This window comes from Protomyctophum bolini (assembly GCF_963924005.1).
Source record: "Protomyctophum bolini genome assembly, chromosome: 21".
In the NCBI taxonomy this organism is placed as follows: Eukaryota; Metazoa; Chordata; class Actinopteri; order Myctophiformes; family Myctophidae; genus Protomyctophum; species Protomyctophum bolini.
Window position 1 is genome coordinate 18465774 of NC_137882.1, and position 21243 is coordinate 18487016.

At 42.8% G+C, this 21243-nt stretch overlaps 1 protein-coding gene across 1 annotated transcript in view; it reads left to right on the forward strand.

Moving 5' to 3' along the window:
- Positions 1-3430: 3430 nt before the first annotated feature.
- rsu1 (Ras suppressor protein 1) overlaps positions 3431-21243 on the forward strand; it is a 42219-nt gene continuing 24406 nt past the window's right edge. Inside the window, exons 1-7 of the mRNA XM_080794388.1 lie at positions 3431-3560; positions 3814-3925; positions 5873-5923; positions 13496-13616; positions 16934-17052; positions 18178-18260; positions 18643-18757. Coding sequence (XP_080650514.1) covers positions 3817-3925; positions 5873-5923; positions 13496-13616; positions 16934-17052; positions 18178-18260; positions 18643-18757 — 598 coding nt within the window. The 5' untranslated portion in view covers positions 3431-3560; positions 3814-3816. The remainder of the gene's footprint in view (positions 3561-3813; positions 3926-5872; positions 5924-13495; positions 13617-16933; positions 17053-18177; positions 18261-18642; positions 18758-21243) is intronic.

Consider the following 21243-nt stretch of genomic DNA (forward strand, 5'->3'; position numbering starts at 1 on the left):
TACACAGGAAGAGTCTCTCTCTCACACATGCACGCACGCACGCACGCACACACGCACACGCACACACACACACACACACACACACACACACACACACACACACACACACACACACACACACACACACACACACACACACACACACACACACACACACACACACAAACACACACACAGGGGTGTACACCGTGTAGGGTTGTGCTGGGTGTTGTATTGAGTAAAGGTGGGAGGGCACTGGGCAGACTGGTGAGAAACAGGCAGTGCAGGCAGAGGGAGAAACATGAGCCAGGGAGTCTTTGTGAAATTGCTGTTCACAACCAACCCAACCCAGCCCCAGAACCTAACCCACCTCTAACCATTGTACTGCCTGGATAGCTCTCTGTGACTGTCTAGGAGGAGAGGAGAGAAGGAGAGAGGGAGGGGGTTCTCTCATCAAGGCTTTTAATCTTCTTCTCTCATGCTTGGTGGTCCGACAGCAGAGGAGAGGAGAGGAGGGACAGTAGGAATACAGACAGCGAAAAAGAAGTTAAGGATTACATTTCCGTGAATTCCGGGATTGAGGTCAGATAATGTGTTTCCCACTAAAGGTAAGGTTATCCCTATAGTGTGTGCGTACCCACAAGAGAGAGAAAGATGGTGACTGTGTGTGTGTGTGTGAGTGTGTGTGTGTGTGTGTGTGTGTGTGTGTGTGTGTGTGTGTGTGTGTGTGTGTGTGTGTGTGTGTGTGTGTGTGTGCGCGCGTGCGTGCGTGCGTGCGTGCATGCATGTATACTATGCACGCGTGCGTGTGTGCATAATATATACGCACGCACATTGCACGTAAGTATACGTGTTTGCGGTGAGACAGAGACAGAGAGAGGGAAATAGTGAAAGAAAAAAAGAGGAGAGATTGATAAATCGACATTGCTCTTTTAGCAGCTGTTGGAGTGTACTGGCACCTGTTGCTGTTCTCCCCATTGCTAGAGCTGTTTCTAATCCTTGTTGTCTCTAATGACCTGTCGTTGCTTCTGATGAACTAATAACTGTCACTGGACGGTATTGATGGCTTGGAGCACCATGTCACAAACAAACCCTCTATTCCGGTGCGACACGATAACTGGGAGTGAAAGTAATCCACAGTCCCACAGGGCTCTATAGTTGGTCCGATTCTTTTTTCCTTGTACACCAGTTAATATAAATAGCCAATCGATATGCTCATAAAAGGATCACATTACTTTGCGACACATTACTACACATTGCTTATATCAGCTATTTTTGCTGGAAACTTGCCCCATATACTGTAATAGGGATGCCAGGGTTCGGTTTGAATTATTGTATTAGGGCCTGAACACTGCAAAGATTCTTCTTCTTCTTCTGATTGGTAAATATTTCATAGTTTCTATATTTTTAACAGTTTGTTGTTATACAGAGTCATTAGTCGCCTCACTAGACTCGATCGATAATCCTTGTCCCTCATTAGAGTTACTTGATCAATATTTGCGATGCAAGGGCCTGGTCAATTATTCATTCCTTCCAAATTAGTTGCTATGATAATTCCTGAATTCTCTGTTTGTGTAGTCATGTCACTGCTGGCCGCTATACTGGCTCACAGTGGTGGAAAGGAGTATTTAAGTATATTTTCTTAAGTAAGTACAATTTTGAGGAATTTGTACTTCCAATTTCAAATATGCTACTTTTACTTCTACTCCACTACTCTCGGATCCAAATATTGTACTTTAATTTAATATTTACTCCACTACATTTATTTGACAACTTTAGTTACTAGTTTGTAGAGTTTGGTTATTATTACAAATAACATACATTAACCACCACTTCCCTCTCCCGAGCAACATTAATAACTTCGTCCTGGGGGATCCCGAGGCGTTGAAAGGCCAGTTTAGAGATATAGTCCCTCCATCTGATCCTTGGTCTGCCCCCGGGGTCTCCTCCCAGTTGAACATGCAACGAGGACGTCCCTAGGGAGACGTTCGAGACTCGAGAGGCATCCTGACCAGATGCCTGAACCAACTAAGCTGGCTCCTTTCCAGGCGAAGAAGCAGCGACTCTTCTCCGAGTCTCTCTCGTGTGACTGAACTTCTCACCCTATCTCTAAGGGAGATGCCAGCCAATGGTCTGAGAAAACTCATTTCGTCCGCTTGTATTCGCGACCTTATTCTTTCGGTCATGACCCACACTTAATGACCATAGTGTGAGAGTTCAGTGAGTGAGTGAGTGAGATTGAGTGAGATGCTCGGTAGACAGAGAGCTTTGCCTTCTGGCTCAGCTCTCTTTTCGTCACAACAGTGCGGTACAGCGAATATACCGCCCCTGCCGCTCCGATTCTCCGGCTGATCTCCTTCTCCGTCCTCCCCTCACTCGTGAACAAGACCCAGAGATACCTAATTAAACTCCTTCACCTGGGGTAAAGTCTTTCCCTACTTGGACTCCTGAGACCTGCTGGCCTCAGATTTGGAGATGTGATCCTCATCCCAGCCATCGTACACTCGACTGCGAACCGGTCCAGGTCTTGGACCGATGGTAGCATCAGGACCACATCATCTGCAAGAAGCAGAGGGTATACATTAAGCACTTCAGTCCTATACATTTCGGTCGTTTGAAAATCTACAAGCTCACAATGCTTTGCATGCATTGTGAGGTTGTAGATCTGCTAATTTCAAAACGAGTGTTATACATTTGCAAACTTGAAATGGCGCATTCTGCATAATGAGTACTTTTACTTCACTTTATATAGACTTGTTTGACAGCACTATCATGTTGGATTCACGTTAATGTGTATTTTCAGACATTAAACCACTTGGAAATATATATAGTGCGTGTGCTTGACCTTTGGCTTTGTACTTTTTTCCCTAGTCTACACCAAACCTCTTTCCTGAAAATAGCCGATCTACAAGCTCACTGTTGTAGATCTAGATCGATTATTTTTGGTTCTAAGTTTAAGTGGTTCATGGAAAAAATATATAATTTATATTATATACAGTAAATCCTATATCACATAAAGATTAGCCGTCCCACCTGTAGTTACTCTGAGGACCGTCTGTTGAAGACCCCTGCTCTATCCAATTAATGGGTTGATGAATAATGATGTATGTTCAGTTTAAAGGAAAAAAAAAAAAAATATATATATATATATATATATATATATATATATATATATATATATATATATATATATATATATATCAGTACAGATAGATAAATATGAGACAATTTGAAATAAAACAAAGAACACAATTACAACAAAAACACAAGCTTAAGTTCTAGTATGCAAAAATGCTGAGGTGGAAAGTCTAGTGACACGAGGTCACTGAGGACCCGACACTTTAACATGACACGACAACTTTGGCCTTGGACAAATCCTTGGACAATAAATTGTGAGGCTGAATTCTGGAGCAGGAAGTGCCCTTTTATGGAATGCTGAGAATGCCAGGCAGCTCGCACATCAACTTCCGGTTGGGTGTGTGCACAGTCGTAGTAGCCTCTCTGTCTAGGAAATAAACCAGCAGTAACGTCTTTGTTTACATCAACAACAATCCACTTTGATTCATTCCAGTAAAACAACGGTAAGCACCGTCGCCACAACGGAGCATTGTCGTTTAAAAGCGACGCTTTGACACCGCTATCCCATTAACCGTTACCCCCCCCCCCCGATATAACTTCCTCTAACCTTCCATTCCTCTCTGTCTGTCCATTTGATTTGAGCGAAGGGTTTAATTTAGGAGGAACGTTTCGAAACAAACGTTTGTGGTGGCATCATCATGGCATAGCGGGGTATTCTATTTATTAATTCCGTTTCTGGTCCCCCATTGCACACAGAAAATGTCCAAGTCGTTGAAGAAGATAGTGGAGGAGAGTCGGGACAAGAACCTCCCCGAGGTGGATATGTGCGACAGAGGGATCTCCAACATGCTGGACGTCCCAGGACTATGTAAGTTAATCATCATCACAAGCAACATGGGCTTGTACTTGAATAGAGGCTAGATGTATAGACGCTATGAATACACGCCGTCGATCGTTTGTACAAGTTTACATACGGACCACGGCTGATGACGTCACCTTCTTTGACATGTCCTATTTTGGTGAAATATTTCCAGTAGTGGGAGCAGCCCCACACCACACCACTACACAACCCTGATAGAATAGTACTTTATCACACACACACACACACACACACACACACACACACACACACACACACTCTCTCTCTCTCTCTCTCTCTCTCTCTCTCTCTCTCTCTCTCTCTCTCTCTCTCTCTCTCTCACACACACACTCACACACACACCTTAGATGGCGCATAGTTCTAATACCAACCCTTGACAGCCCATTCATCAACACAGAAAAGTCTATGTCTGATTGTATTAAACAATGTTAAACTCACCAAGATTGCAGTTGAACGGAAAGCTTGGGTTATCGTCTTTGTATCTGTCAAATATTTCTTTCATAAAAGATATCCACCCCAGTCATGTTATGATCTACTTTCTGTCAATAAATTATGTGCAGGTGATTATCGTGTCTGAGTTTGGAAGCACTCGTCCTGCTGCCTCCTGTCTGCATTATGTGCAACTTACAAGCACATAATGCTTTTATGGTGTCGTCCACTCACAGTTAACAGTTTTTGTATTGAGTTGAGTTGAGTTCCAAAAATAATCACCTGCACAGAACATGTCTATGGTGGATTTGTATGACGCAAAGACTTGACAGATAGATACAAAGCTTTCTGTACAGCTGCAATCTTGGTGAAAAATCAGAAAGGACCTTTTGGTTTCAATGAATGGGCTGTCAAATGTGATGTCTCAATGGCTGGTATTGCAACTTTAAATGGCACTAATTCATGATCAATTGATCAATTCATTAGTGTAATGCTCTGTTCAAGTCACAGTGATAAAAAATCGCTTTTTTTAACCTCAACCTGGACAAAGATACAGAACCATGCCAGGGAAAAAGGTCCGCTTTAGTAGGAGTTTTGTCCCCTCAGCCATCGTTAAACAAACTGCCCCGCCGATAGGATGGTTCTACTGTGTACAGTAGGGACCTCATGTTTTTGTATTGTCTTGGTGTTATGTGCTATGTGTTGTATTTGCTTTGCTGTGGATGCTTGAACAGACTTTGAAGACGAATATCCTTCGGGACAATAAAGATTATAATCATTAAGATAGATAAATAAAGATAATTAAATAAAGATAAAGAATCATTGTGCATAGCAAGCACCCTTTCTACAGTGTAGCTGTGTAATAATATTGATTGAAACTTAGAAAGTAGGGCACCTAGGTTGCTGAGCCAGCCTGACGGTGTTCCGCGGGTTCGACTCCTGATCCCGACGGCATTTGCTGCGTGTCACTCCCCATCTCTCTCCCCATTTCCTGTCATTCTACTGTAAATTAAATGCCTTTTAATGTATCAATAAAAGGCAAAAAAGACCCAAAAAAAAGGAAATCTTAGAACGCAATCGGAGCCCCCCACCACACGTATAAAATGCACTTTTTGGCCAGAAAGGGATTTATTTTTCACAGAAAGAAAAGTACTTGAAGTTACTCCACTGCGCCCTTTACCGATATTGCCAAGAGAAACCCCCATGGACAAGAGTTTTCCTTCTGGTGAAAAATAAATCCTGTTCTGGACAAAAAGTGCATTTTATGTGTCATGGGGGCTCAGAGTACGTCCACTAAGGTAAGTAGGCTTTCTAATAACACAAGCCAAATGTCTACTAAATATGATGTACATTTAACCAACCAATCGCATGAATTCAGTTGTTCATGAGATGATGTATAATGATAAGAGCGCCCCTCACTTCACACAGGTGTGATTTGTTTACATTATCTACTCTGAGGACGACCTAGAGAGACTAAAGAGCCTTTGCTTCTTTTTCCCCTTGCAGTTACATTGTCCAACATTACTCAGCTGGTTCTCAGCCACAACAAGCTCACAGGTAAGTTTTTCTTTCTCTCATTTTGCTCTTGTAACATGCAGACAGACATGCTGTAGTTCAGCGGTTCTCAAAGTAAACCGGGGTCCCTAAATTATTTTGGGGGGTCACCAGATGATTAGCTTAATGTGCAACATTGTTTTTTCACTCAACAGAAAGCAAACCAAGATAAGTATAGTCATTTCATTCATTTAAAAGACTTTTTCAGTATCAGATTGGCCAAATTGTCAAATATGATGTAAAAAATTACACTCGTGTGAAGTGAGGGGCAAGCAGATTTATACAGGCCCAGGTTGCCGGCCCTAATCAAACATTAAAGTCCATGGACTTGGCTGGCACGAATTACATCATAATTTACCCTAAACACAAACATTAAAGTCCATAGACTTGGCTGGGACCAATGACGGCCTATGACGTAATTTTGGAAAGCCATGCATTGGAGGGGCTAGCGACCCTCAAAAAGAGGCAAACGTGAAAATAGCCGATCTACAATCTTATTGTGAGCTTGTATTTCGGCTATTTCCACACTATCTGTGGGACAGGGTCAAACTAAATATAATGCCTGCCATTTCAAGTGCTTGTCAGGGTTCAAATAGGATTATTTTGGGGGGTTGCTCCCCGAGAGGTTTGAAAACTACTGCTTCATCAAACATTCTGCACTTTATTCTTGAGCTATGTAATGCCATTTTCAACCAGTAGAGTGCACTACAGCCATATACAACTGACAAATCTATTTTAATGAAAAGTCAGGGTTGGACCAGGACACCATATCTTACTGGTAATTTAACACCGGTATGTCACACTTCCTGGGTTATTTTGACGTCTATACTTTGTCTTTTGTCTTGCTTGATTCAATATTTACATGCAAATTTGTATCTGTCCCCGACTCCCCTTATTATATAACTTCCAACTAAATTTTGAGGGCTATATGATTTAATGTTTGTTTTTAGTTCAATGTTTGTTTTAAAAACGCCATGGAAAATGCATATTGTCCCTCATTACATCATATTGTCTCTTTATTGCTAATGGCATTTACTGTTTGTGTTTGTACCGTTTGTTTTATTTCACTATTACATCACCTAATCAACATGAGTTCGACTTTAATATATTAGCGCCCCTCACTTCACAAGGGTGAAGTGAAGTATCTAAATATTGAATCAAGCAACTTAAGAACAGTTTGGAGTCAAAAGCCAGAGTAGATGATAACATGACCTCAAATGTGTTTTCAAGTGAAATACCGGTTTAAGGGCTCTGGTTGTTATACTGTGTGTAAATATAATATATCATTTTATTTTTTTGTCAAATAAGTTTTGATTAAGAACAGGTTATAAATTATTATATAATTGGTACACTATGCATGTGGGTCGAGTCCAAGTCGAGACCAAGACCGCCCGGGAGGTGAGACCAAGTCCAGAAAGTTTTACAGAAAACAATCTTGATCTGAAACACTGCTATTATATTTTACTGTTTTCGGAAAAGCTCAAAATTAGGTATACAAGCTGGTCCGTTCTATTATGCCTGACCTACTACAATAAACTCTATTCTTGACCACAAGACCAGGCAGGCGTGTCACATGCGCTCTTAGCAAGCATTCTGGAAAGAACTAAATTGTCCTTACATATGATGTAAATATAAAATAAATGTACCATAATCCCACCCAGTGGTGGACAGTAGCAAAATAAATGTACTAGAATACTGTACATCTTATGACTATTCTTTTACTCATTTTGTTTTTCTTGTGAATTTTACAAGACATACTGTACTTTTGACTCCCCTACAGTCAAAAGTACTCCCCTACAGCTGCAGTATAGTACAGCTGTTGATACTCCAAACGTACAGTACTTGTGTACGTACTTTGTCCACCACTGCAAGTTTGAATAATTTGACCAGTCTGATAATTCTCTAGAAATATCACAGGCTGTCACAGTAAGGGTTCAGACTAATTGAGAAGCTTGTGAACATTCAGGTAGAACATTCAGGATCACACATTTTGATTGCCTGCAAGTTTAGTCTTTCTTCCTGCTGCTCCTGCAGATGAATCATGTCTGCTCCACATCATCACAAAGTGGGTTGCCCTTATATGTACCTATTAATTACCAATCTATTACTACTACTATCTCCTCAACCCTGCTAGTTCCCTCTGTCTAGTGAAGAGCAGACATCTTCATTGGAAATTATTAAAGCTGACCTGCCATCACCAGAGATGACTGAACGGGAAGAAAGAAACACCAAGCACCAAACACATCAAGTGTGATGTTCTGAGGCGTGAATGTTCACAGGTTTCTCAATTAGTCTGAACTATTTACGTGACTATGATGGGCGGACCACCATTTGATGAGATTTAGGGACTCTCAGACCCAAAACTAAAGAATATTTTGTTGTCGCTGGATAAGATTTTGTCAAAAATTCCATGCTTTATTGAAAACATCGAAATAGCAATTCTTCTAGATTATCTAATTGTGTTCAATGTTCATGTAAATTATGTAATGCAGATGTTTAACAGCGACAATATGCAGGAACTTAAAAAACATGCGTTTTGATTTTCCTAAACCCTATGGTATTGCTTCTCAAGGGGACCCCCAGCAGTCTTTGAGGGGGTTGCAGGGGGTCCCCAGCAACATTTACAAATATCATAAATATAATATATCTGACCAGTCAGTCTGTGTGCCGTGATGCACCAGGCGTACACAATAACACACCAGTCAACACATGGATAACAAGCTCAAACAACCAGCTAACGTATAGCGGCTAAAAAGAGAGCAGCCGTTTTGATGTTATTACATCTTCGTACGGTTGATGACCCGAAATAAATGTAATGCCATGGAAACGTTGTCTTCCCTGCCTTGCACCCTGCAACATTAAAGAAAAGGCTTCAACTGTCGGAGCTGCTCCAGTGCGTTCTTCTTAATTGCTGTATGTGTCTTGCTCCTGAGATGCACCGACCAGGCAGCCTGATTTTGGCTCGAGGCGCTGTAGAACCTCCCTTTAAACCAACTTAACATAATAAGACCTCATGCATGCAGTGTTATGCAAATTCACACTCTGTAGTGACTTACAGTAGTTTCACTAGAACAACAAATATGCAAAACATACTGTAGAAACAAACGGTAGTTGCCATGGCAGGCATTATGATCACAATATACACTCTATATAATCTTAAAATAACCCAGACGGTTAGCTCAACCGTCTGGCACCTAGGCTGCTGAGCCAGCCTGACGACGTGCCACGGGTTCGACTCCCGATCCTGTCTTCCCCCCCATCTCTCTCCCCATTTCCTGTCAGACTACTTTCATCCTATCAATAAAGGCATGAAACGCCTTTATTTTTAAACGCCTTTAAAAAGTTAAATAGACGACTCTACATCCTAATGAATCCAGTCCACTATGCCACACCAAACTACTACCATGGCTGGAAATGATGGAACTATCTTTAAGTTATTGTACTTAAGAATCATCATCCCACCCCTTTGGATGTATTTTATTTTTTTCTATTACTTAATTAGGTTTTCCAAATCACCCAAATCACTGAATGCTCCTTTAACATGCCCATCTGAAAATATTTTGTGCCAGGGACCCCCATACAATATTTGTGTATTTAAAAGCTTTGTATGTATGTTTAAAAAACATTCCACATTTTTTTCCCACGATTTGCTTTGAAAATAGCAGATCTACAAGCTCGATACAACACGTTGTGAACTTGTAGATCGGCTATTTTCAAATAGCTGATACATAAAAGTTTAAAGTGCTCATGTAATCAAGTCATTTCTTTTTACTTGTTTTCATATACCTAGTTGCTCATTTCTCTCACAAAATTGGGCAACACTGCTGTGCTTGCTGTCTCTTTTGTTCTGTTTATCCTAGCTCAACTCCCAGTCTTTTTCTTGCTGGGTCTGTGATCTTGCTCTGATGCTTCATGCTTAGGAAAAAAGAGAAGGGGAGAAAAAAAGCTGTGGGTGATGAAGGTAGAGGTAACGTCTCTGGCTTGTGAACTTTGGGAGGTAGTCAGAAATTACTTTGACATTTGGAAAGTCTTTCATTAGAGCTGCACAGGAGAGGAAAGAGAGGGTGGTCTGGCCGAGAGATGGAGAAACGGAGAGAGAGAGAGAGAGAGAGAGAGAGAGAGAGAGAGAGAGAGAGAGCACTGTACAAGTAAAAGGTTGAGTTCCTTTTCACTGCCACCCTGCTTTAACATAACTCCTCTCTGGTCCATTACCATCAATCCAGCAGACCCTTATCAGCCAGAGAGTGCCATATGGGCAAAGTCTCAACACACATGGCCACTTGGCCATGCAGCACAAAAATGTTAATAATTCCATCCTGTTATCCTATTAGCCTTAATGTCTTGACCATGTGCTGTTTACATTCCTTACTAATTATTATACTAAGTATTCAATAAATAAATAAATAATGATGCTTGGGAATTTTGCAACCCTCTGTGCCCTCATGTGGTAGATGTGGATTTGCGTTCAATCTTCCACAGACACATGCACACCCGCAAGCATGCAGACAATATACTGTACACAGTCACATTCTATATGGTCCTATCCTTAGTGTGTTACGTACATACAGTATACAGTTACAGACATATAGTTGCTGTCAACTGGTGACCCCGGTTAGGTCATATACAGTACACAGATAGCCAGATAGAGTAGCCCATATGGAAATCAATAGACCATATTGTACAGCGGACCATTTATGCCCTCTTGGTCTATAGTATACTCTACCTGCATACGAGGTCATGTGAGTTACTGTCCAAACTAATCAGCCTCTCCATCTTCATCGATTCGGTACCATTCACGGGTCCACAGAGAGAGAGGAGGCCAGATAAATGGAATAGATTCTTTTGACGTCCTAGGTGTGAACCACGAGGACCCGGGGAGAAAGTCATCTTTTAAACCAGTTGATACTTGCTCGGGTTAGCAGCAGCACCTCGATGGGTAGTAAACTCTAGGTTCACGATCATACAATTCTAGGACTGGCTGACAACTCTGATGCCCTCTATAGCGAGGACCGGAGTAGACTGTTCATTCTGAGGAGGTTCACGTCCTTTGGGGGGGGTGTAGCAGGATGCTGCAGATGTTTTATCAGTCCGTAATGGAGCACCAAAAGTCTGACATCACTGCTGCTAGAAGGCGCTATCGTCAGAATTTCTTTGTGTTAAAGAACTGTGTTCCAGAAATAATAAAAGTCGATTTGACTCATATTGATATGAACCTTGATTCTGATTGATAATGTTGCTTCCCTCAAGGGATCCAACCTCTTTTGAATATTTCTTTGCTTTTATATTAAGTTACAAAGAACTCTCTTTTTGCCTCGCAAGCCTTGCTACGGTGGCTAGACGAAGGACCAGTTGTCACAGAATGAGTGTTTAATTTCCTTTTCACACGGCGTACACCATTTAATTTCTTGTACCCGTCTTGATTTGTACTGCTTTGGACGTGGGGGAAAGTGACAGACAGCTGCGAGAGTTATCGATTTACTAGCCGTTTAGTCTAAACTCTGAGTCCCCCCCCCCATAGGAAAGTTTCCAGTTCCGCTTTCTCGGCGCTGTACTGAGCGTTGGATACGATGTCGTGACAGTGACACACACACACACACACACACACACACACACACACACACTACAATGCAGTATCAGTATGCCGGGGCCTCACCTCCCGAGTGCTCATCCGCCCAGTGGCATTCACATCAGGGCCTGTTTGTGTACACACCCTCCCTTCATCCCTCTCTCCCTCTGCGTCCAGCCATCCATTCGCCCCCCCCCCCCCCCCCCCACCCCCCATTGATCAGCGGCATAATCTGATAGAAACATCTCCCTCTCTGTTATCACCCCATCGATCTCTGTCCGCCTCTCCGTCTGGGGGGGAGGGGGGGGTGGTGGAGTGGAGGTGGAGGGGGGGGGGGCGGACTCATGAAGGATGGATGGAGATTAAGGAGGAGTGAGAAACAAAAGTCTGTTCTTGCCAAGTGACTGCGGCATGCCGCTAATATGTCGGAGTGCCTAATTGAGCCATCAAAAAGAGAAGACACTTCGTTAGTGGCCCCACGGGGCTAAAGATGATTGGCTCGTTATGAGGACATGAGAGCAGTGGGGACAGGGTAAGATGTGTTTTTCACGGTACCTTCGGATGAAAGGGTACGCGTTGTTTCCCCATCGGAGAGAGAGGTGGTGAACGATCAACTAAACACTGCCAGAAATGTCTTGAGATATAATTAGTGGTGAGAAGAAAAGGTCAAAAACTTAACTAAGCGGCGGTGGCTCAGGGGCTGGATGGGAACCGCAAGGTTGCCAGTTCGAACCCGGGCTCCCCCAGAGTTGGTGTCGAAGTGTCCTTGAGCAAGACTCTGAACCCCTAATTGCTCCTGATGTGCAGGTTGGTGTGGTACAGTACCTTGCATGGTTTCCTCTGGCATCGATGTATGAATGTGTGTGTGAATGGGTGAATGTGCATTCACAATCTATGTAAAGCGCCTTGGACAAAGGCGCTATATAAATGCACCATTTACCATTTTTAACTTGACTTTTTAAATTAATTTGATTAATTTGATTCCTCCAGAAGGAGCTATAGAATGTCTAGAAGCTCAAAGAACATAGCGAAGAGATCTTTTATGCCGAATGACATTACCTTAATGAATCCTTGATCTAATTCCTTACCAAATACCAATCTTCCACAGAGAATTACATTTTTGAACAGTACAAAAATGTCATTGCGTCCTTTGTTATTGTGTCTTTGTATTTTTTAATTTCCACATGCGGGGAAACTTAGTTCAGACAACTTCAAACTTCAGAAACTTCAGACAGTATGATGTTGTTTGGGAATCATACCAAACTTTCTCTGTCTCACCTTCTTGCTTCCTCCTTCCCTCTCACGTTACCTCTGATGCTGTCCCTCATTTGATTGATTGATTGATTGAATACTTAAGTCAAAAAATGTTAAACGGCATCAAGGTACAGTAAAGCATTTAGACGAAAACACAAAAAAAGTCCTGGGGCCTTGTTTCCATTGTGGTCCTACGTATTAAATTCATCAACAGGGCATAGAACATTAACACATCAATACATGTCATGTCAAACTCAAAATAGCTATATTTACAAAGGAGAAAAGGGAAAACAAAACGTGGACATTGTATGACCCCTCATTTGATTGTCTTTCTCTCTCTGTCTCCCAGCGGTCCCTTCATTTGGTTGTCTTTCTCTGTCTCCCAGCGGTCCCTTCAATGGGTTGTCTTTCTCTCTCTGTCTCCCAGCAGTCCCTTCATTGGGTTGTCTTTCTCTCTCTGTCTCCCAGCGGTCCCTTCATTTGGTTGTCTTTCTCTCTCTGTCTCCCAGCGGTCCCTTCAATGGGTTGTCTTTCTCTCTCTGTCTCCCAGCGGTCCTTTCATTTGGTTGTCTTTCTCTCTCTGTCTCCCAGCGGTCCCTTCAATGGGTTGTCTTTCTCTCTCTGTCTCCCAGCGGTCCTTTCATTTGGTTGTCTTTCTCTCTCTGTCTCCCAGCGGTCCCTTCATTTGGTTGTCTTTCTCTCTCTGTCTCCCAGTGGTCCCTTCATTTGGTTGTCTTTCTCTCTCTGTCTCCCAGCGGTCCCTGCAAACGTCTCTGACCTGAAGAACTTGGAGGTTCTCAACATGTTCAACAACCAGATAGAGGAGCTCCCCACCCAGATCAGCAGTCTGCAGAAACTCAAACACCTCAACCTCGGGTGGGCATCACTGTGTGTGCGTGCGTGCCTGCGTGCGTGTGTGCGTGTGCGCACGCTCTTTCTTTCCTTCTCTCACCCTCCCTGTACCTTTCCTGTCTCTACTATCCATTAAAAGCTGAAACACCCCCAAAAGCTGGTTTATAACCTTTACACATCCCTTGTGAGCCTAAACTAAAGAGCCGAAGGCTGTGTTTGGACATTGTTCCCATTGTCTGCTGCATGCTGTGTTGGTGTTGGCGTGTGACAAGCCACTTTGGGTTCTATCTATTCTGCAGTCTATGGTGAGTATAGTTGAGTGTTATGTTCATTTACGGTAGCCCCCACTGTGTGCACTTAATCAATTAAAACCGGGAAAGCATCACAAATCATTTTAGATTTCTTTGGCTATTAAAACTATAGATATATAAAAGAGATACAGCCGTGCTATGCAGCGGAACAAAGTATTTGTCAGCGGCCAAATTCATATCATGTTGGGGGTCCTTGACATGGAAAAGTTTGAGTGCCACTGATATAGCAACACATGTTTTTCAGAAAACTGTTTAAGAAGGCATTTCTAGAATTGGCCTCCGGTCTTAATGGGTTAAAATGGCTAGGATTTTGTTCTCGGGACCAACTGAAACTGGTAGGGGGATATTCATCCCTCTCCTGGCAAAGGATTCTTAGTTTTTTCATTGTGTATGAAGTTCACAGTAATTAGTGCCGCTTTTGGAACTCGCCCCTTCTGGGTTTGGGTGTAGCTGTGCGTACAGTGCGGATGGCCGGGTAGAAAGATAGATAGATACATAGATTTGGGGTTAAAAGTTAGATTAAGATTAGTGTAAGATATATTAGGCCATGCATGTTAGGACAGTTATTTAGGAATAAGTGCTTGATTAACACTGGCTAGTATATCCATGTGTATAATGCATTTTAATCATACTTATAATGCAATATAATAACATTGTATTATAGTTATAAGAAGTAATCATTATTCTTTATAACAATAATCATCAAACATAAAGCATTTTAATGTTTCATAATTGCTGGACACATTTCATTCAACGGAATGCGTGCGCAACCAATAGGAATCCACTTCCTGTGATACCTTTCCTGCCTGTTTTCTCGTTCTTTTTGTCAAATCCGTCCGGTGTTCAGATGTGAATAGTGACTTTTGATCGCATCGCGGCCGACATATTACCGTTTCTGACGAAAGATCGCGAAAACATCGCCAGCTGCTAAGACTACAATGTGCTTTCGGTTTCGTCTCTGCAAGGCGTGTAACACACAGGGAAGCGGAGCTCAATGCAGCTGATATGACAGCTGAAGTAACTAGACAGAACACTAGATGGCGGCTTTCAAAGTGTTAACTGCGGTTCGGCTCTCATGACACCGCAGTTATGGCAGTTATGGTTGCCGATCGGCGGATTAGTCCATAAGCAGACAGACGGCCATGAACGAACCCAATACGCCCATATCAGAGGTCGCGCTAGGACTTTAAACTGCCGGTCACCGTGTCCGAATGATTACAATTTATAGGATATCTATGACATCATTTTGAATGCATGAATGACAAGCAGGTACATACAAAAGCCGATTTCATTTCTTCTATACTGTCTGTCATTTCAAAATGCTTTATAATCCGTTATGATTATTATTATAAAGCATAAGCATTGAGCTTTTCTTTAGTTCTCATAGCTATAAATATACACTGTTATAAGTAGATTATAATGCATTGTAGACATGGGATGAATAGCAAGTGTTTCATATAGGGGCATTAATACATTATTTTAATATATATTCTTTATTTCTTTTATATAGTCATGCAAAGTGTGCATGTGTAGAGGGCTGTCGGCATCGTGTCAATGTCATGTAGGATTAGGAGGAGCCTGGCCCAGCCATTATGTTGTTGGTATTGACTCACAGATAGACACACACTCACATTATCTGGATTGTGTAAGCCGCACACTAGTATTCCACACCGCATGCTGTGTGGGTGTATTCATTTTTTTTTTGGGGGGGGGGGGGGGGGGGTCGGGGATTGTGTACTTGTTTATTCTCCCGTGTGTGTTTGTGCGTCATGTGTTTCTATGTGCAAGCTTTATAAAGCACTTGATCTCATTTGTCAAAAACAATCCGTCTCTCTGACCTGGAAATTGCCTCTGTAAACAGACCGGGCCCATGCATGCACAGTGCGCACACACACAGACAACGTTGCTCAATCAATTTGCCTCTGCTGCTTATCCAATCCTTCCCCTGTAGGTAACTTTGTGTCTTTGGAGAGCTTTTGTGCTTGTTTGCGTATTGATAATGGAATATTCCCCAAGGACATTTGAGGTACAAGACAAACAGTTATGCAAAGCAAATGTACAGAAACAGGCAGATATAGACTGGCAGTTGGACATACGACTCCATAGCCTTCGTTCCATCTCATTGCCCAACAGGGCTAATACTGTGCTTAGAAACAGAATCCAGAGGGAAGCACGCACATCCCAAAAAACGTCACAGGTGCCGAACTGAAATATGTACATTTAAGAAGGAAGAAGAGTTTGCACACTGTATATCAGCTCCCAGGAATACAATGTTTCGACCCTATCGGGACTTGATCAGTTCTGGTCAGACCAAAGGGGCTTGACAAAAAATGTACTACTATTGTCCCCTTACACAAAATCGAGGTATCCTGGAGTCCATTGAGTGAGAACTAGGCCTATAAGATGTCCATATGCATCTACGTTGATGATCAGATTGATCGTATTCACACAGAAACCATTATTGCTTTTACAGTACGTCATATTCTGTATTTTCCACCCTCCACAGTATGATGTGAGAGCAAAATGGCTCCTGTATGAATATCATCAATTTATGATTAATGCCAATGCTGATAGAGTGTAGCAGCCCGGAAGACAATTTCCAATTCATTTTCCCCATAGACATTTCAGAAAGTATTTATTTAACTACCTTTACGCCTCTGACAAAGCCAACTTAAATCGTGACAGCTCATGACAACAAACAATTTTTTTGGGGCCGAACAAATAATTAGAAAGAAGGAAAGAAATGGCAGGGTACAACACATTTTTTGTTGTTTTTTCTTTTTCTAATTATTTGTTCGGCGCAAATGTTTTTGTTTATTGTCATGAGCTGTCACGATCCGAGTTGGCTTTGTCCGAGGTTTAAAAGATCTTTAAATAAATACTTTCTGAAACGTCTATGGGAAAAATGAATGGGGAAATTCTCTTCCGGGCCGCTCATCATCATAAAAGGGGCGGGACTGCGATGCTCTATATGGTTACTTCTTACTTACTTACGTGTGTGTGTGTGTGTGTGTCTGTCCGTCCCCACAGTATGAATCGTCTTGGCGGGTTGCCGAGGGGCTTCGGTTCGCTTCCCGCCCTGGAGGTGTTGGACCTCACCTACAACAACCTGAACTCCAGCTCACTGCCTGGAAACTTCTTCTACCTCAGTGAGTATACACACATACTGTACATATACACACAGTACTGTACATGTACACACTCTGACTGACTGACTGACTTCTAAATGACTGACTCACTTCTTAAACCCCTGTTATTAATGCTGTTTTAGCGTGCAAGTGTGCCGTATGCTCAGTTTATTCAACCATTAATCAGAGACTAATTGATACAGAGCTAGTGCAGAGGGGGCTTCTTGGAAGGAGGCGTGTGTGTGACTAACCTTTCCTTATTTCAGCAACGGCCGCCGGCCGTCAGAGGCAGCTAATTTATTGATGTGCTGACTGAGGTAGGGCCTCAAATATGTAAATGCAGGTAACAAGGCGCAAGAGGAGGCTTTAAACTAGGCCATTTTGTCAGATTAGAACTAAGTGCCATGCATCAAATGCTGTATACATAATCTCATTTTGGAATACAACTGTTAAAATACAATTCATTATATTGACTGTGATGTGTTGGCCACTTGAAGTGTTTAAAAGTCCTCACTAAACGAATCAACATGAGGTAATTTATTTGAACATGCTGGGCCTGTAATGTCAATGGGTGCAATTAATTGTCTGCTCAGAGGGGGCTTATCAGTCGAATATGTTTTCATTAGACGGCTATCATTTTGATACAGTGTCATATTGATTGTATGTCAACAGTGGCATGTGAAGGAGTACAACAGGTTGTTGGCCTTGTAGTACAGGCCCTATTCACATTGCAGTGTTTGCCGTTTTGTTTAACATCCATAATTCATATGAATATGTCCTTGCATAGCAGTGGCTGTGTGTCTGTCTATTTGAACTCCCTCAGCACATTCAACAATCAGCTGACATTTTGTTCTTTAAGAGTGCGCGTGTGTGTGTGTGTGTGTGTGTGTGTGTGTGTGTGTGTGTGTGTGTGTGTGTGTGTGTGTGTGTGTTGCTGTTGCTCCTCAGTCCTGTTTGCAGGGCGTTGTTAATCAGCCTTGACCTCTTATTGATCTGACCTGTCCTGTGTTTCAACTCAGTCTTTCTTACAGACACACACACACACACACACACACACACACACACCCTCTCCCTCACAAGCGCACTGTATGTTCTCTGTCTCACTCTCAATCAAGCCTTACAGAGTCGTGTGTGTGTGTGTTACAGCTACGCTGCGTGCCCTTTATCTCAGTGACAACGACTTCGAGATGTTGCCACCTGACATTGGCAAACTGTCCAAGTTACAGATAGTGAGTAATTCATCAACAATACATAATGTACAAGCGCAGTACAATGTCTCTCTCTGGCCTTCCTCTCCTTTGCTATACCTGTCTCTCTTTCTCCAGCTATCTTTAGTGTCTGTCTGTCTGTCTGTCTGTCTGTCTGTCTGTCTGTCTGTCTGTCTGTCTGTCTGTCTGTCTGTCTGTCTGTCTGTCTGTCTGTCTATCTGTCCCCATCCCTTCTTGTACTGTAGTAGGCTTTTCTGCTGCGTAGACTTTAGATTGGATTGTTTCTTTTAGAGTTATCTTGAGTGTATTACTCTGTACATGTTGGCAACTATGTTAATAGTCCCCTGTTGTCTCTGCCCACACACCCCACCCCACGTTCACCCTTTTCTCTCTCCCGCTCTAGTTGAGTCTGAGGGACAATGATCTGATCTCACTGCCCAAGGAGATTGGAGACCTTGCCCAGCTCAAAGAGCTGCACATCCAAGGCAACAGGCTGACCGTTCTGCCCCCTGAACTAGGTACACACACACACACACACACACACACACACACACACACACACACACAGCAGGCATACATGCAAGTAGGTAGGCAGCTGCTGCTGTGAGAAATTATTGGTATATTTTGGTAGCCTGTGAGGAGGCAGTCTGGGAGAGAGACAGACGCACTGACAGACAGACGGACATAATGGATGACCCAGACTGAACGCTTCACAGAGCCACATCCACCCCCACTGAGGTCACCAGGACTCCTAGCACTCACTGACAGCGTGTCCACACACACACTCGCACACACATGGCTCATACAAACCTTAGTAGATGCATGTATTGTATACTATACATACATGCACTTTTTTTTTCTTCGTTTCCGTCTTGTTGACATGAGCAAGGTGGATTTATCGGCAGGGTATTGGAGAAGCAGAGACAAATGAACGGGAAAGGGTTGGACGAGGGGGACGGAGAGAGAGTGAGAGTTTGATAGTTATGGAAAAAAGAGTAGAGGAAAAAACAGCAGGGGCTTATTAGAATCCTTCTGTCACGGCTCCCTAAGCCCTTTGCCTCCTCTCCAGCCTTGTTAGGGAGAGAGAACGAGAGAAGATGGGAGGGAGGGAGAGAGAGAGAGGAGGAGGAGAGAGGCATGGGTAAAGGGAGGAGAAAGCCAGGGACAGGGGGGAGAGATTACGTGTGATTTATCCGCAAAAATGCTTTGTGTTTTGTAGCAGTTTGTTAGGTTTATTCAATGGAAGACAAACTTCTTGGCCACAAAATAAGCTCTTTGATGGCCGTCCTTTGTGGTACGACTTGTACTAGTAACGGTTTCACCTCCGTGCTGGCGGAATTCATTTACGGTATCTATGACTACGATATGTGCAATCACTTAAAAGTCCTGCAGTTAATCATTCTTTTTTTTAATAATATTTGTTTTATTTGGAAAGTGCAATACAATACATCTAGCATTTTTACATATGACACAAGAGCAGTTCCCAAGATTTCTTCTTTTTTTTCCCACCCCTCTTCCCTCCCTCATCCCCCCTCCATGTGGCACCATCTCCTATGTCTCTGTATAGTCCTTTTTCTACATATGACATCAAGTCCACACTCAAACAGGGACAGACAAGGCAATATCACTTCAGGTTGTACATTTCAGGAGGACAAAAATAAAAGAGTGGCAGTTAATCATTCTATGTCAAGTTGACTCCACACCGAGTGTGAATTTAGTGCTACTTAATTGTCTCCACCAGGCTGACGGCATGGGGAAAGAGTGAGAGACTGTTTTGCACCCTGTCTGTCCGTGTGTGTGTGTGTCCTTCCGTCTGTTTCTGTGGAACCAACGTGCATGGTTAGTCATGACCATGGCCAATTTTATCGGCAGGCCAATGTATGGATCGAGCCCTAGTTGCAAGCACGCATCTTTTACAGATTCTTGAAGATGTATCCTTGTGACAGGAGCTCCTGCTTCCTTTCACATTTCTCTCATTATGATCAACCGTGAGGAGAGATTACACAAAAAACACACACACACACACACACACACACACACACACACACACACACACACACACACACACACACACACACACACACACACACACTTCACAGAAACTCGTTTATCTGCACACACAATGCCTCGTTGTCGTGTCACTCAGTCAGTGTTCAGAACGTAAGTGTTAACACCTTCTGTTCTGTTCTGTCTGACGATTCAAAGCATCTAAAGCCAGTTAGTCATGGGCCAGCATTTCATTCTGGGCTGTTCCAGGATTTAGGTGTGTGTGTGTGTAGGGGGGGGGGGGGGAAGACACACACACACACACACACACACACACACACACACACACACACACACACACACATGATGTTTGTCATGAGTATGATTAGCAGGCTCTCACTCCTCTGTCCATAGTTCTTCCGTTTTCTTCACACTATTTCCCACTCTATCTCTTATTTTTAGTCATATCAGTCATATTTATTTCCTCCTCTTTCTGTTGAACTCATTGTTTCAGGTTGTCTCTCGCTTATTCCTCTCCTTTCTCTCTGTATCTGTGCCCTTTTTCATACATACTCTTCTTTCTGCTCTCTCTCTCTCTCTCTCTGTGTGTGTGTGTGTGTGTGTGTTACTGAGAAAGCCCTTCAACGCTAGGCTAATCAGAGGCTAGATAATTAGTCCCTTGGTGCCGACATTCATCACATTAGCAACACAGACCAGCGTTTCTAACCTGTCAGTACCGAGAGCCACACGGGGCGCCCTCCTTCCCTCTCCAACCCAGTCACATCCTTCTGGCTCCCCTCCTCCCCACCTGCCTCTAGTCTAGGTCCATGATGCAACTTTTTTGTTGTTTCAACTCTTTCTAAAGTTTCTATCCTCTCTCGCTCTCTCCTCTCAATCCAATCCTTCCCTTTTCTTTTATACAAAATGCAGTAGGAATGTTATGCATTTAATGGAAATGAAGTCATATGTTTGCATTTTAAATGTATATTATTGTAAGTCATAATAGTTGTGTGTGTCA